This window comes from Poecilia reticulata, linkage group LG8, assembly GCF_000633615.1.
Source record: "Poecilia reticulata strain Guanapo linkage group LG8, Guppy_female_1.0+MT, whole genome shotgun sequence".
NCBI lineage: Eukaryota > Metazoa > Chordata > Actinopteri > Cyprinodontiformes > Poeciliidae > Poecilia > Poecilia reticulata.
In genome coordinates, this window is record NC_024338.1 from 3,528,628 (window position 1) to 3,545,552 (window position 16,925).

Consider the following 16,925-nt stretch of genomic DNA (forward strand, 5'->3'; position numbering starts at 1 on the left):
ATTGAATTTATACATTTTAACACATGTAATTGAATTATAGCTCTAACTGTATGTCTAGTACCCTGCTGCATGCCACCACTGCCACTGTGGGAATCATGTGTTTAGAGGGATGTGTTATGTTAGTTTTCCACCACACAGTGTTTTGCATGTTGGCCAAAAAATCTAGTTTTGGTCCAATCAGACCAGACCACCTTCTTTCATATGTTTGCCATGACACTTACTATGGCTTTCCTTCAACAATGGCTTTCTTCTTTTCACTCTTTCAAAAGAATAAAGTTTGTGATGAATAGCTGTCCAGAGTTATAATATGCCATGTTATGCTGTACTTTCAGAAAGTTAATTGAAAAGTTCTCTGTGAGATATTCAAAGCTATTGTTACTTCATGAAGATTTTTATTCACTTATGTTCTCTAACGTTTCATTCCACCTTACAATGTTGTGCTACCTTATGTTGCTTTACTATGCAGAATTCCAATAAAATACAATGGGGTTTCGTGTAACAGTTCAGTATGTATGCCTTTGCAAGGCAGTCTAAGGGTTAAACTTCACAAGTCTTATAAGCTGTTATAAAGTATGTTGGTTGTTCATTTTTGCTCAAAACTAGACTCCCTCCATTGAGCCAACGTTGAGCCAGAGGCGTAACATTTCATCCAAGACATGTCATATAAAACTGCTGTGTGCAATTTGCTGAGTTTACAGAACAAAATTCCAGGATTTCTTAAACAGTTACAACATTTGTTGCCATGTGAATTTGCCAGAGTGTGTCGAAAGTGTTTATTTTATATTGGAGTGAACATGTGCTTTGCAGTAGACAGGTGCTGAGACAGTAAGTAGCGAAGATATGAAGGATTTCAAGCATCTTTGGGAAATGAGTTTTAATAAAAGTTGTTGATGCATGCTAAACAATGATGATTTTTTTAATGACATTCGTCCCCACTTTTTTTGCAGGGTACTCATCACACTATCAAAGGTCTGCAATTTTCATGCAAGTACAGGCTCTCAGTGGCAATGGTGGCAGATCCAGGAGCAGAGGCTGTTGCTTGGGTTACAACCCCAACTTGCCCATCCGTTAGGGTCAGAGGAGACAAAGCCTTGCCTTGCAACAAACAGGGTAAGAAAAGCTGAGTACAGATGCACAGATGTACCACTGACCTTTTATTTTATGGTTAAACTAAGTAATCAAGAGTTGAATGTAGAGATGATATTAAATATTTGTGATAATAATTCTTCAATTGCTGAGAACTAATTTAAACCAGTGTAATGAAGACAAACTGAAGAAATGTTACCTTCTTTTTTTGTATCAGAGCGCCCTCTGGCAGGGAGAAAGGTGGTACTGCGTCCAGAACGGCTGACTGCAGACTTTCAACAAGTTAATGGCAGCTTGCTCACAACGTTTCAGTGGAGGATGTCACATCATGCAATGGACTCAGCAGCTGTTGAGGGCTTCCAGTTTACATGGAGTCTACAATCTGAGCTCAGTCCCACAACAGGAAGGCATGAAGATGCTCCTATCTCCCAGACACAAACAATTGCATCGGTAAGGCAAGGAAAGACAAGCTTATTTATGTGAAACAATTCATAATGTAAGGTGTTTTACAAGACAGCAAAGGGAAAACATAAGCACAAAATTATAAGCACAAAATCATTACATAAAAAGATTAAAGAACATGCTAAAGTGGAAATATTAAAGTGTCGAGAAACAAATGTTTCAAATAGTTCATTTGTCAGAAGCTGAAGTGAACAAATAATGTTTCCAGCCCTGATTTAAAATAACCAACCAGTGGTTCTATTCCAAAGAAACAATAAATACAAGTTGGGACATTTACATTAACACAAGGTTAAGTAAGGTCTTAGCATTAATCATTTCTCTATATCCAAGATTTACCTTTAACATTTTATGTTGTTTTTTTATGCATTAAACTTCAGCATCTATTGAGTATTTTTTTGTTTTACTCCATACAGTCTGAACGTTTCATCACCATTGATAGACTCCAGGCTGACAGCATGTACCGGGTGCAGCTCCAGGTGCTAACTGCAGGTGGCAGGACTGGAGCTGCTGTCTCAAAGACTATACACACTCCAACAATTAACGCCACACTTTGATAGGTAGTAGCATTTCTTCTTTGAGCAACATGTATCTCTGCATGTATTTTAGATTCATGTGTATTTTTTTATTATTATGCACACTGTGGGTGACATTGGGTCTGCTGCAGATGCAATTTTTGTCTGTTTTCCAATTTTATTTTGATAGTGTTGCTTTCGGTAGTGAAAGTGCTTTAGAAATTGATGATACCTAATGTTTATGTCAAGGATGTGTTGCTTTTTTTAACATGTTATCTATTTTCTCTAGGTGACAACCACAAATCGGCTACTGTCTGCTACACCATAGTCATCTTTTCCAACATCCACTTTTCTACTTTCTTACTCATACCACGGGATCTTGATTGCAGAAAGCATGTCCAAAACATGTTTCATTAGTAAAATAAATAATTCACATAAAACGTACTTCCTGCTTTCAACTGCCTTTCACTATAAACTAATGCCAAACATAATAAAGATTAAGAGTTTGAACTAAATTGAAACACGGAAATTACCTTAATCTTTTGGTGGGTTTTTCAGTTTTTGGGAAGAAAAATAAACTCACTGTACCTGTATGTGGAGCCAATTTTTACAGTACGGGTTCTCTTTTCCAGCTTAAAATGTTTTTTGTGTGTGTTTTTTTTAATTGATACAGCTTTTTAAAATGCTTCCTCGCAATGTAACAAATATCTGCTTTTGTCTGGTGTTTATATTAGACTGATAACTATGACAACCTTACATCATTCAAGCCACAAGAACTTGTAAATAAACTTTGTTTCCTGATAGTTTTTTTTATCCTGTTAGTAGAGAAAAATATAGCACTGACTTTATGTAAAAATAGCAATGTATAGCAACAGCATCATCTTTTTTTTGGAAATATCTCAATGCAAGCTCAAATATATTATTTTATTTTTTACTTTATTACTTTTATACATTTTGCCGCAAAAGTTATATTTTTTGAAAAGGCAGGGAACAGCCAGCGTCATTCAACCTGTAATTACCATGTCAATATTTTTCCCTTGTTAACGTTCAAATATTCAGAATTTGCTTGTTATTCCTTTACTTTTTGACTGAGTCTTATTTATTGTTTTCTTGTCCAGTTTGTTTTGTAATTAAAATTTATCAACACTCAATATCTGTTGTGGTGACTACTTGTTGATATATTTCGTATAGACAAGGCAAAATATAGACCACTGTAGGTCACAATATATTATTAATATATTTATATATTTTTAATACAATTTAAGTATTAGGTGTTTTTAATGGTAAAATTAAAATATGACTCAATTTTTATTGCGTTATTGAAATGTAATAGTTAAAGCTAAAACATTTGTTTATATAATGCATCACATTCAAACAACAATCAGTGTTTCCTATGTGGCTCAAAGCCGCTGCCATCTACTGGGCAGTCAGTAAAGCGTTAACCTTCGTTAGAGCCCAACGTCTGAACAGCGCCCCCTGGAGTCAAAATATTCCTGGAATATTTTGGCATTACTTTTTCTACAGTATGAGATTCTTAGAGAGTTAGTTTTGAATACATTCATTGAATAGTATAATTATTAAAATGTTAATTATTAATTTGATGAACAAAACATCAATCAATTAACAAAACAGCGGACAGAATACTGAGGTAAATTGTGAAATTATCAATAAAGTACCTTAAAACTGCTGCCAAAACTTGAAAAGTTTTGTAACATACAGAGAAGATGCCGAGTTAAAAACATTTTCATAGGTAAAAAAGAAAGAAAAAGAAATAGGGTGTTGTGCCAAAAAATGAATCCTTTCTGTTAGAGCCACCCAGTCACAACTAACATTTAAAGACAGTTTTCCTTTTTTTCATTAAGCTGTTATTTACATAATTAAAACAAGATTTGAATCTACATTTTACTGCGAATATATACAACTCCACAGCTCCACCAGATTTCCTAAAAGCTGGTTGTTATTCAGTTAGGAGGGGGGCGTTTTTCGACACAACACCGGACGTCGGTAAAGTTGAGGAGACGAGGCCGACGTCATGACGCAATGAAGGGGCGACGAAAGCTCGGATTGTTTCTCCAAATCGTGGCCAGACGGAACCCAGGTTGATATTTTTACAGGCAAGGTGGTGTTTAACGACGTCTATTTTGAATTTATGCTTTGGTTTTGACTTGTGCAAACGTTTACTTCCCTGAATCTGGAGGCGTAGCTTCTTCACGTTCATACGCATTCGCACTTCCCTCTGAAAATGGAGGAAATTGCCGCTTTGTGTTTTGTCTGCAGCTAGCCGAGTCAGCTAGCTTCAGGGAAATGGGAAAACTTATGCAAAACTTTGTGAAACGTTACACTTCAGTTCAATAATTAACTTGTTGATAGTTGGTGCAGTTTAATAAACGTGAATTTGCTCCATTAGTCTGGTGCAACATGTTGGATAATCTTAATTAAGGCGGTAGTGTTAATTATCTTCTTTATAGGAATTGTTAGTTTCTGCCGTCATTCATAGAGATGCTAAAGACTAGTGAGCTCAAGAATCAAACATGCCAAATACTGAAACTGTTGCTATTTTGCTCATATTTTTTTCTAACTGCAGCTGTCATTTCAAACATTATTCGTATGTTATAATTTTGTTTTTGTACATCAAAACGTGAAGTTTAGCATTGAAATAACCATAGCACCAGGATGTTATTGAATGTGCATTTATTGAAATGGCATAAAGTGATGTATTTTTTAATTCTGCCATTATGACTCACTTCTAATAGAAAATTATTTTACACATGACCAATGAAAATAAAATTCAAAATGATTTATTCCAGAAAAAAAAAAAATGTTGCTGTTGCTATTTTAATCCAACTATCCAAAGTGTGGTGGATAGTGATGCTGTGGACAGGAAGGATCTGCAGTAGCAGGCACTCTTACAACAAATCTAAAGAACCCTCTGACTGAAAACTGTTGCTGTTTGTCTGTCATGATATGTTAACAGCTCAAATTTCAGGCAGCATAGATGATATTTCACAACATGTCCTGAATTGCATCATCAGCTGTTGGCAAGCACTGCTTATCCACCTTATTTGCTTTTGATGTGCATTTTGCTGCGCTTCCTTAAATCTCTGTCCAGTTCTATGGTTGGGAAGATGAGCAGAGAGACATCAGATTTGTGAATATGATTATTTCCCATTGTTATTGATGGAAGAGATGGTTTGAACATGGCTCCTCCTCGCCACACTTCGGTTTTGCTCTTCAGCCTTGAAGCCTCTTTTTCAACTCCTCTGGGATTTAGGGGTCATAGTTCAGGTGTTATTTGAGCTCCTGAGATGCTAACTGATCAACTCCATGTTGTCGTGATTAACAGCTGCCCAAAAGTAAAAAAAAAGATCAACAACTTTTCTTTCTGCCCATCCAAAACCAGAATGAATAATCACCCCAAAAAAGCAACTCCTTAACCAAAAAAGTTATTTTCAGAAACCTACAAAAGAACAAATTAGAACTAACATAACAGAGCTGCCACATGCAATTCTAGAGGGAAAAACCCCCAAAATTAACACAGAAAGTCGACGTTGTGTTCTTTCTGGGGAATACACTATGTAGAAAAAGAATAAAGGGTTTTCTAACATTCAAAATAAAGAATGTGTTGCTATGAGGCTTTGCAACAAAAGTAACGGTTAGTAATTCACAGAGGAGCTAAATTATCCAAGTTGGAGATCAATAGCATGTCATATGCCTTTACCTAACAGGTAAAATGTACTTTACAAGTGGAAGTAATATCTTGTATATTTTGACATCACTAAAATATCAGGAATAAATTAGTGTTTATAAAAATCTGTGAACTGATCTGAGCACAATGGTGTCATTTTGTACAAGTGCTGTTTATGTTTGTGTATCTGTCATAAAAACTGAGTTTAACTGCTAACTGGGTAATTTTTTTTGTCTAATTATTTTCTTATTTCATTTCACTCCTTTTAGGAGGCAGTGCTGCTGTGACCCCGGAGAGCCGTCTCATCTTGATTCCTGTTGTCGAAATTATTTTGTCCACTAATGTATGGAGGAAAGTGTGAGATGTAAACGTTGGAGCTATCCACTTTATTTGTAAGCAAGCAAGCTGAAAGGGAGGAGACGGTAGCAGTGCATAGAGAGAGCATTGGGGATGGGGTTAAAGAGCCAAAGGCGGACGTCATGGTTCACAGCAGCTCTACTTCCCCAATGACAACACCATCTGCCTCGCTTCACCTGACTGTTTGTTCTAAAGCACCTCTTTCGGTGTCGTGTCCCAGAGGTGCTACAGAACAGGACCTAAGCCAAACCTCCACAGACCCAACTTCCCATTCAGAACTACCACAGCCTCTTACTCAGACTCCTGCTGAGCCTCATCACCATGTTGCTACCGCAACAAGAGCGTTGAGCACCAAGTCAAGTTCGGCATCCAGCAGCCCCAACACACCCGCAGCAATCTCTGCTCAGGACCAACTCAATGGCCGTAGATCAGGCAGGAAAAGGACTCCTAAGGCCTGTGATTGTTGTGGCCCCAACAGTAGGGGACACAATGTGGAAACTCCAGGCAGAGGCAGGGGACATGGAAGGGGAAGAGGTAGAGGTAGAGGGAGGGGAGCAAGCAGAGACTTTGGTGACACCCCTGCAAGAAAGCCACTGCAGTTGACAGGAGTGAGGAACATTAATTTAAGTGGAGAAAATATACAGGAATCAGAAGATGAAGACGATAGACTGGGGAATTTTCAGAGCTTTGATACACAGTCACAAAGCCCTGCCACCAAGGCGGTTCCACCAATAACACAAGATGGACCAAAAAATAACTGTGCTGCTCAAACAAATGGAGCTGCGCTGAAAATGGAAGACATCTTGATGGCACCGTCAGGTTTTGCTGTTGCAGTACACGAGGAAAGTGTTGATAAAAAGGATGTGGACCCAACGGTTTTAGGACCAGTACATGAGGAACCGGTAGTGGCCAGAGGTCGAGGTAGGGGAGCAGGAATGGGAAGAGGTCGAGGTAGGGGAGCAGTGACGGCGAGAGGTCGAGGCAGAGGAAGAGGCGTTGACAAAGGTCAAGACAGTGAACAAGAGAAAATGGAAGGTATTCAAATAAGCAGCAAAGTTAAAGATTATGTCACATGTTTGAGAACAGGTGCCTTAGCTGAGTCAGTGCTGGTGGAAGAACCAGAGAAGATGCATGATGTACAGACAGACCACGAACACCAAAAAAACTCTACTTCAGGTAAATTCCCTATTGAAAACGGAGAATTGGTACACTTGTCTGACTCGGAGGACGAGATGGAGGAGGATGCCATTATTGTGGCAGAACTTGGCGATGGGGTGCTGACCATCCCACGGAAATCTGCTACAAGGTCTGAGATTTCTGGAGACCTGGACTCTGAGATGCAGGTGGACCAAACGCATGATGGGATAGAGCAGGTTTCTGTACCAGTACCTTTGCCTAATGGAAACGTTGCCTCACAAAGAAACCATGACCTAACGTCCTCACCAGTGGAGGTGAAAATGTCTAGCTCCACTGGGCTTGCCTCGTTATACCCGATAAGTGTTAGTCTGGAGCACTCCTGGGCATTAAGAGACCACAGACTGTACTGTCATCCTTGTTCATGGGTGAAAGACGAAATGGATGACATGTTGCCGAACGACCAGGCAGAAGATAAAATGATGGACACAGATATTCAGAATCAAGAGAGCCTGGAGCAGCTTAAAGACGCTATTCACGGTAAAACACACTTTGTAGTACTCAGTTGGTTATATAAGCTTAATCTTAAGTCGTCAGAATTGGAAGGAACTTCCACCTTGAACTTCAAGTTCAACGAGCGGCACCTTCAGTTTTTGTAAAATCAACAGCTCCTTGCATTTTTTGCAGTAGTCCGCAATTTAATTGATTGCGGACTACTGCAATCAATGCAATACTGCAGGTGGTACTTCGCACCTGCAGTATTGCAGGTGGGACTCAGACTTACTTGTTCATTTAATCAGCTTTTTTTTCCATCATCTTTTTTCTTATATCAATAGATTTTGAAAGGGGTTAAATAAGGAAGAAAATGATTCTACTAAATTCCTTACAAATATTTCTAAAGTAGAGCCACGAAATCCTGGATCCTGGAGGGACTGTCTGATATCGTAAATTGTTTTGATTCCAACAAAAACTGAAGATTGTCCAGATTGTTGTGCCAAAGCATATTTCTACCAACCGTTTAACCTTTACTAACAAACAAAAAAGTCCATTAAATTATGTGCGTTTGGTTTATGCAATTTTAAAGTGAAAGTAGTTCAAAGTCTATTTTTCAGGATTTGACCAAAGTTTGTGGAAAAGACTAATATTATACTCTGGTCTTCAGCCAATGGATTGGCCCATCTCTAGCAATAACACAGTGGAAGGGAAATTCAAACAAGGGAATGTTTATGAACTAAATATAGGGATGTTAGTGGAGTCAGTCTCTCCCTCTTAGAGGACGTCATGGCCTCTATACACACACCAATATTCCATTTTAAACAAAAGTAAAACCTATTTTGGAGAAAATACTATTAATCTTCTTTAAATAAGTTGTACGACTTTGCCCAACTACTTGATGAACACAATCTGAAGGCGGCAATAATTCCAAAATTCAGGTTCACTCTTTTATAACATACTATGTTTTTTATCTGGCTCCAGCTCTCATAACTCCTGCATTTTTGCACTCTTATCTATATCACCTGTTGTGCTGCATCTATTTTGTTTATTTCTGTATTAGTGTCAGAGAATATTTGTGTAACCTGGAAATGTAAAATGTCTGTCGAAGCAAAACGTAGACAGTTTGCTGCAGATTAGCAACTTCGGAAGTAAAAATCGCAACACTTTCATATCAATGGATCCTCACAGACTGCTCCACCAGAAGCAGGCGCTCAGATCCTTTTACAGAAGTGCTGTAACAGATCTTTCTCATTTTTACAATATGTCTGCAAAGACAAGCCGCTTTTGAAGCTTAAGAGTTCCTGTTTCTTATGTTCTGCTTCTTTAGCCTAAGTGCTAAATTGGGCCATTTTAATACATTATGTGTGTCCACAGTCCTGAGCTGAAATCCAGTCTTTGCTCTTCGTGTGGCCTTATCTAGCTCCATCATGTAATGCAAAGTATTCTGTTTCATGACATTCCTAAAATATTTATGACCTGACTTGTGTAGCTCTTATAAATACAGGCTTGATATAAACAGCAGATTATATGTAGTTAAGAAATCTGTTTCCATATTCCCTTAATTTCTGATACACAGCTGTTTGTTTTACATAGCTGGAGTGATGAAATTTTGTGAAGTTTTGTAGCCTAACCTGTTACATTTTTATTGCTGCTTTATGGTGGAAACATGCAGCTATTGCAAGAGAAATACACCAGGCTTGTGTTGGATTTCCAGCAACAAAGTTGTTACATATAAAAATCCTAATTAGACTCATTATTCCGACACCTATTTTAAATCTCATCTGTATTTTACTGTTATTAGTAATTATTAGTTTGCTTTCATCTGAATTTTATTTGGCTTTCATCTTTAATTTTTCTTCCTTTCCTATTTTATGTTCAGAAATATGTATTATCTCATGTCTGGTGCTACCAGAATAAACTTACCTCATCTTGCTTGTTAAATCTCAGCATTTATTTTGTTTACTTGTACTGTGGACAGATATGAACAAGCTTCTTATGACTCCTTTTTTTCTAGAGTTTCTGGAGAGCTTCTACATAAAATATGGCAGCTTCATTCCTCTTTCTGAATCTGATGTCCTAGAACACCTGAAAAAGACAAGCAACTCTGATCTCAGCAGCAGGTTAGTAAAAACCACTTAGAGGCATATACACTAGAGGCTAATTTAATCGTTATTGAAAAGAAATTTTGAATTTATCACTGATTTTTATTCCTCTTGATCACATTTTTCTGTAGTTTAGAAAACTCAGGAGTTTATATGTTTAGGAATATGCACACAGTTAAATCCATCTAAAAGTAAGTTGGCCTTTGATAAGTTAGTAACAGGTCTTAAAATCTATCTTGGCAGTACTATTAAATCTCATATATTGTTTGAATTTTTTGTTTCTTGCTGGACTTTTCTGTCAGGCAAAAGTTTGAGTCACACTCAGACATCTTCATCCATGTGACTCCAGGCAGATCAGGCTATGGGTAACTTGCTGCTAATATGCCCTTTCCAGCTCGCTATGTAGCTAGCTAGCTGTCTTTTTTGTGTCTGTCATGGGTAAGGGCAAATTTAACACCAGTTGCCTGGGTGTAGTTTGTAAATTTCTGTTGGGAAACGGGTCTTAAATTCTGTTCATAATGGTCTTAAAAGATCTCTTAAAGTCCTAAATTTGAGTTGGTGAAACCTGCAGAAACTCTTGAGGCCTCAGAGTTTCAAAATAAATTCGATATAATCCATAAGAAAAATCAGCTGGAAATCTTCCATTCAAAATCCAATGGGGCTGCCACACATGTAAGGTTGTTTTTTTCCAAATAGAGAACATGTTGGTGGTCTTAATTATTTTTATGGACTTTTGTCAGAAAAAATAATGCCAGGGGAAAAATATCCAAACCTGCCCTTTTTTACACCCCTGTATGGAAAACATAATTGCMCCTWAACCTACTCACTGCTTGGGCCACCCTCAGCCACATAACTGCAGTCTGTCTGCCATTTGTCATGATTGGCTTGAGTCTTTTGTTGGCCTCTAACACTTCAAAGTCTTCCATTTTCATTTTCAAGGCAGGCAGTCACTTTTTCACACAGCACCATGTAGGTCTGGATTTCCCCCTTTGTAATTTGCACCTTCTTTTAAACACTGTATATTGTTTACTTGTGTCATCTTTGGCTAATATGAACAGAAACACTTCTTCTCACCACACTATAAAAGTTATATATAAAACTATAACCCAATAAATTTTGTTTTGGAGAAAAAAACATGGTGTTCCTTCACAAAAAGGTTATGTTTGTTTGTGCTGCAGCACAGTTAATGTCCTACAGTATAATTGACGTTCAGGCAGCTTCTGTATTATTTGTTTTATTTATATTGCGTGGTTTGGCCTTTATCACGACTGTAAAACTCTTAAATAAATATGTGCAGAGGACTAAGAGTGCTATCATTTTGCCTCTGGATGTAGACGAATCATTTTTGTTGTAAAATATTTTTTTTTCTGTTTAATTTCCAAGGTTGTTTCTTGTATATCAGGAACTGATGTAATGCTTTAAGTGCCATTAACAGAAAAAAATACAAAATAAAAATCTCTTTCTTTGCGTGTCTGCTTCTCATTTGTTTTAGTGAAGTGGACATTAAAGCAGAGATGAGCCGATACAGGGCTGGCCTGGCGTCTGCTCCCGTTGCAGGCTTCATGGTCACGTATAATAAACACAATCTGAGGCTGGAGGACCTCGGCACCCTGGAGGATCAGAACTGGCTCAATGATCAGGTAAAGAAAGACTGGACACTCGTGTCTTATATTCTCTGCAGTATTGTACATGATTATTTATAAATCTTCTGGATTTAAAAATGCTTGATGGAGTATTTTAAAGATATCTTTATCCTGTTCTTTTATTTCTCAAATTCAGATTATTAACATGTATGGAGAACTCATTATGGATGTAGCAGAGCAGAAGGTATGTGTGTATAAAGACCTGCCAGCACATTTCCAAATAAAATATGCTGGTTAATGTGCAGTTACTGTCAGAAATGTACATGATTGTTTTGGGGGATTTAAATGGCGTATTAAGACATAACTGTTGAAGATGCAACATCTAGTTTGTCAGATTCTTTTTTTGGGGGGGGGGGGGGTGCAGGTGAAGTTGTGGGCACATCAGAACATTTCCAAAAAAATCTAAATTTTGAATCCACTTCTTGTTGGAGTTGTATCATCACTAGGATCATTAGAAGTCCAGCAGTTACTTCAAACCTGAACTGAGCCAAGAATTTTCAAATGTTCATTACCCATTTCTTTTTCCTTTTTGACCTTTTAGGTTCACTTTTTCAACAGCTTTTTCTACAAGCAGCTGGTTGCCAAAGGTTATGAGGGTGTGAAGAGATGGACCAAAAAAGTAAGGAAGAAATTACATTCCCAATGGTTGGAGCTTGATGTGTGTCTCCCAGTAAGAGTTTCATCTCTTGTTGCTCCAGGAAAAAAGGTTTTGATTGATGTCGACTTTTTTTTCATTCTGGTTGCACAAGGTCCATAGTCTAAAGTGTGCAAAAAAATTAATATAGCAATAAATCTTCAAACTTTAATTTCTAAATTACATATTAACCATAATCTCTGCAAACTTTCTCTACAGTCAAACTAAAGAGCATTACCCCATGTTTTCTGTTTTCCCTTTTACTTTTACTTTAGTAATGCATCTGTAATAACCTCAACTGTTTTGTTTTTGTTTTTTGTTCTTCAGGTTGACTTGTTCTCCAAATGGTTGTTGTTGATTCCCATCCATTTAGAAATCCACTGGTCTCTCATCGCAATCACAATGGCAACCAAAACCATCAACTACTACGACAGCCAAGGCATTGTCTTCAGACACACCACAAATGTGAGGATATTCTGATTGCAGAATATAATCTGAAATGTTTGCTCTCTGGGAAGAAAAAATAACTTTATCTTTGCTTTTAAGTTTCATACATTATCTTCAATGAGACATTGAAAGTTTATTGAAAATTATCTTTTAAAAATGCATGTAGTGTGAAGCCTATTGACAAAGAATTACTTGATTAAAAAAAAAAACAATCCTCACACTATTATGCCCATATACTTCATGAAAACAGTTAGGAAAAAAAACTCTAAGACTAGCCTTTTTAAATGACCTTTTTCAATTTTTTAGCAATTTTGTCCAAAGTCCCAAGTTTCTCCTGCTGTGCCGTATAAATGTATTTTCCAGACCCAATTTCTAACCTGGTAATTAGATTTGACCCCTGTTCCTGCAGAGGAAACAACAAGGGTAGCAAAAGCCCTTCACCTATCTCTTGAAAAAAGGTTCCTGCAGTGGATAATTTGGTAAAACCCTGCATATTAGCTGCTCTTCACATGATGCCTTGGTGTTTCTGTAAAGATATGAATTCACTCACTTACCTTAACTTGTAGTATTGAAAGTCTGTCTCTGAGCTGTGGAAGAATCTCATTGTCCTATAACTACGTGTGTTTGTGCTGTCCTCAGAACATTATGAAGTATCTTCAGTCTGAAGCCAGAGAGAAAAAGCAGGCAGCTTTCCAGAAGGGCTGGAAGATCGCCATCATCAAGGTAACTTTGACCTCTGACTAAATTTATTGTTCCATCTGTTCAATCTGCTAAAATATTTACATTGCACATGGTAAATGTAAGCAGATTTCTTGTATTTACTCAAAACTTAGTGTCTGCTTAGCACACCAAAGATGGAACATGCATGTAAATAGTTATTTATAGAGACAAACAAAGGCTAGTTCAGGAAAAATTAACAGTCTTTGCATCGCTGACTTGTCCTAACAGGGTATCCCACAGCAAAAAAATGACAGCGACTGTGGCGTTTTTGTCCTTGAGGTAAGATTTTACTCTTGTTTCTGTTTCGCCACCTTTACTTTGTTGAGTAGACGAATCATCTGAGTTCCCTCTTTAATATTTACGGGTCATTTTCCCCCGCACTATTTGTCTTTTCTTTCTGCCAGTACTGCCGCCGTCTCTCTGTGAAGCAGCCGCTGCTGTTCAGCCAGAACAACATGCCTCAAATCCGAAAGAGAATCTACAAGGAGCTCTGCGACCGTCGTCTCAACGACTGAACGGCTGCCTTCACCCGCTGTGTGCTTGGCTGGTCGCACGAGGCTGCCTGTCCTGTTCTTTCACGTGACGTTTTGACTGACTGTCGGGCTACATAAGCTAACACAGCTTGGCCATCTGTATTTTCAGGGAGTCCTTACTGCCATCTGCTTCTGTAATTGACAAGCAGAGCGGTTTTTGCTGACTTCTGGTGACTTTTGGGAGGTGAAAAGTCGGTCTGTATTTAAGCTGATTATTTTCTTCCTTTTTTTTTTTTTTTTTTTTGCAAACTTGCAAAGAGCTACTGAAGTGGCCCCCTACTGACCCTTGGAAAAAGCCTGAAGTGTCAATATGAGGTGCTGTTTCAGGAATTTACACAGTAAGTTCATTCTGCTTCTTACACTTACCACTCTGAGAGGATTTTATGGCCTAAAAGATCAGAACAAAGTACTGACTTTGACTGAAGTAACTGTTACGCCGACCTGTACCATGTGGATGGACATTTCATCCTAAAACGGAGTGGCCTTGCCTCCCAGAAGTCCATTTTAAACGGAGTTTAACAGTTCATTTTGTGCTGGACTTCACAGCTCTAGTATGTGTTCAGTTAATATGCATATTTTATAACATATTTTAAAATCTAGCATTAGCGATACAGTGGAACAGCTGTTCGCCTAAAACTTGAAGGGTTTAGAGTCGATGTTGTTATTGTGGACTTTAAATTGCACAGATTAATTGAAGTCTGGAATATAAACTGAATGTTCCAATCATATTCTCTTTTTTTCCATCTTACAGGATGATAATGGCTTCAAAACTGGGATCACATTTTTGTTTGGTTTTACTGCAATATATTTCCAAATAAAATTCCAGTTTTTTGAGCACATTACTTTTTTTTTCCTTTTGCTGTTGCCACGTATTTATATAATGTTTTAAATATTTTCCAGCATTTAAGTTAAGCACATTTTACAAGTTCAAGATTCTTTTAGGCAGGTTTGCAAATCATTTTAAGATGTACATCTAACGTTTTTACTGAGCTCCTTAAGGGCTCCTGGTCACACACAGATATGGAAAGCATTTACTCCACCAATAAAGTTCACCTCAGCGACATTGATTAATTTCTACTAACAAAGCTGAATTTTGCAGTTATGTTTACCAGCAGTTCTGCTCAGAAAGATCCATCCATTTCTCATGGGCATGAGTGGATGGAAATGATTAAGTTTTGGTTTTTAATTATATTTTTGAACCATTCTTTGCCTTTTGTGGAATGACCAAAACAATTCCCAATGATTCTTATTAAAAAAAGGAGATTTTGGTGTGCAAGTTTGAATTTTTTCACATATTTGTATGAATGAATTTGGGGCAAAATCATACATACATACCCTGACATAAACACTTAAATGTGGTTAAATGTTTGCACCCATCACCAGGCTTCTGGAATAATTCTGTCTGGATATTTGTACATTTCTTATTCCGTTATTTTTATGGGAGCGACCCGGGTTTAAAGCATAGTCCATGCATTTCCAAAGAGCTGAGATCTGGGCTGTGGCAACGACGTCTGCTTTATCCTGCATTTTTGGCTCCACCTGTTGGGCATTACCTGTTTGTGTTTTTTACCGCCATTGGTTTAATCTTAGGTTTAACTCCTCAACTTGACTGTTTCAAACATTAGTAACTTTGTTGTCTGTCAAAATAAAGTGTTGCTCGTCACTGTTTGCAAACTCTTTTTCTTGGTCAACAATTTCTCAGTCTGGTCAAATAAAAGTCAGTGGAGATTGGGCTGAGGTGGTTCTGATCCAGGAGCTTCCAGTTAATGACTGGCTTGATAGTTGGGTTGGTCATGAACATCCTAATCAATTCCCTCTCATCTGTGTGGGAAAGTTTGTGTCATATAGTTGAAACCTGGTGTTCCTACAGGTCAATGACTTCCAGCTTCCATCAAGATGCACCAAAACTAGTTGTGGTATGAGTTAAGCTTTCTAACACCAAGACTCTGAAAAGCTCAGCTTTACTAACAATTTGTGGCTTATGGCTGGCTGCCAGGTCTGTGCAAAGAAACAAATCCCTTTAAATAAACTCTTCCAATCCATTCAGATTTATCCCAGAAGCTACGAAAAGCCTGTGGCTAAGGTGCAAGGTGCTATGGCTGTTTCAGCCAAATAGTTTCTGTGTATACTTGAGCCCGTTTGTCTCATTTTCACATGTAAGTTAGAGAAGATTTGTGATAAATGTAAACTTGTCCAGCCAAATCTACTTTTAAAAAGTTATTGAAGTTGCTTTCCGGTTGTTAAAGCATGAATGAACAATGGTTTAAATTTATCTTTCAAAGACCAAAATTGGTTTGAAATTCATGCCGAGAATGAGCGCATTTTAAGCTTCTCTCCAGAACTGTGTGTATATTTACGAGCTGTACCTTGATTGACCTCCTGCAATGTTTGCTTGCTTTGGCTAAAACCCCCAATGTTGTATTTTTTCCCAGTTGTTTTTATAGTTGTCATTAAAAGTCCAATTATGCTGGACCATTTGTTGCATCTTTTCTTGTCGTTATGTACAGGTGTTGGTCAAGTGGAAGTCCTCAAATTAAAAGGCATTAGCAGTGGTATAAAATAAGAAGGTGGAAGAATGGACTACTTTTTTTTTTTCAAGAATTCATGCGATTTGTGGGCTTATTTTTAATTTTCCAATGACGCCGCACAAGGAAGTAGTTTTTCACTTTCAGTGTTTGTAATTATTTGTATATAAAAGAAGTACATCTTATCGTTGCTGCATTTAGAAAACATATTTTGTGATTCCTAAACAGGCAAGGTTCAGTCAGAATAAATGTGTCCTGTTTCATCTTTAGCGGGAATAACTACAGGGAGATTCATCTACCCGTCTCTGACATCAGTTAGGATGAGTTGTCTCTTTTCTCAGTTTCAGCTTTGAGCTGTTTGAGGATTTTCTTGCATCCGTAGGATTGAAATGAGATCAACATCTGGGCATCGACTCAGCACAGGACTTTCAATTTAGTCATTTTCAGCCATTACTTGGTGGATTTACTTGCTGCTGTTTGCTGGAAGTTTTCCCCATTCACCCTGACAGAGCTGAGCCAGAGCATTTTATACAGGATTGAGGCCAAAACACTGAGTTTTATGTCCTTTAGTCACTTTTTTTTAACACATT

At 37.7% G+C, this 16,925-nt stretch overlaps 2 protein-coding genes across 4 annotated transcripts in view; both read left to right on the forward strand.

Annotated features, from left to right (window-relative positions):
• anos1b (anosmin 1b) overlaps window positions 1–3,211 on the forward strand; it is a 47,364-nt gene extending 44,153 nt beyond the window's left edge. Inside the window, exons 12-15 of the mRNA XM_008415171.2 lie at window positions 948–1,110; window positions 1,304–1,536; window positions 1,962–2,105; window positions 2,350–3,211. Coding sequence (XP_008413393.1) covers window positions 948–1,110; window positions 1,304–1,536; window positions 1,962–2,102 — 537 coding nt within the window. The 3' untranslated portion in view covers window positions 2,103–2,105; window positions 2,350–3,211. The remainder of the gene's footprint in view (window positions 1–947; window positions 1,111–1,303; window positions 1,537–1,961; window positions 2,106–2,349) is intronic.
• Window positions 3,212–4,076: 865 nt separating this feature from the next.
• LOC103468251 (uncharacterized) lies at window positions 4,077–16,282 on the forward strand. Of its 3 annotated transcripts, XR_534189.2 has the most exons (11): window positions 4,077–4,179; window positions 6,015–7,776; window positions 9,746–9,851; window positions 11,326–11,473; window positions 11,613–11,660; window positions 12,018–12,095; window positions 12,438–12,575; window positions 13,197–13,280; window positions 13,506–13,556; window positions 13,682–14,148; window positions 14,562–16,282. XR_534189.2 is itself a non-coding variant. In XM_008415172.2 (10 exons), the coding sequence occupies exons 2-10, from the start codon at window positions 6,225–6,227 to the stop codon at window positions 13,790–13,792; spliced, it is 2,316 nt and encodes a 771-aa protein (XP_008413394.1). In that variant the 5' UTR covers window positions 4,077–4,179; window positions 6,015–6,224; the 3' UTR covers window positions 13,793–16,282. The 3 variants fall into 3 exon arrangements, 2 of the variants coding, with proteins under 2 accessions (XP_008413394.1, XP_008413397.1); XM_008415172.2 differs by having other exon boundaries at window positions 13,682–16,282; XM_008415175.2 differs by having other exon boundaries at window positions 4,109–4,158; window positions 13,682–16,282.
• Window positions 16,283–16,925: the final 643 nt, after the last annotated feature.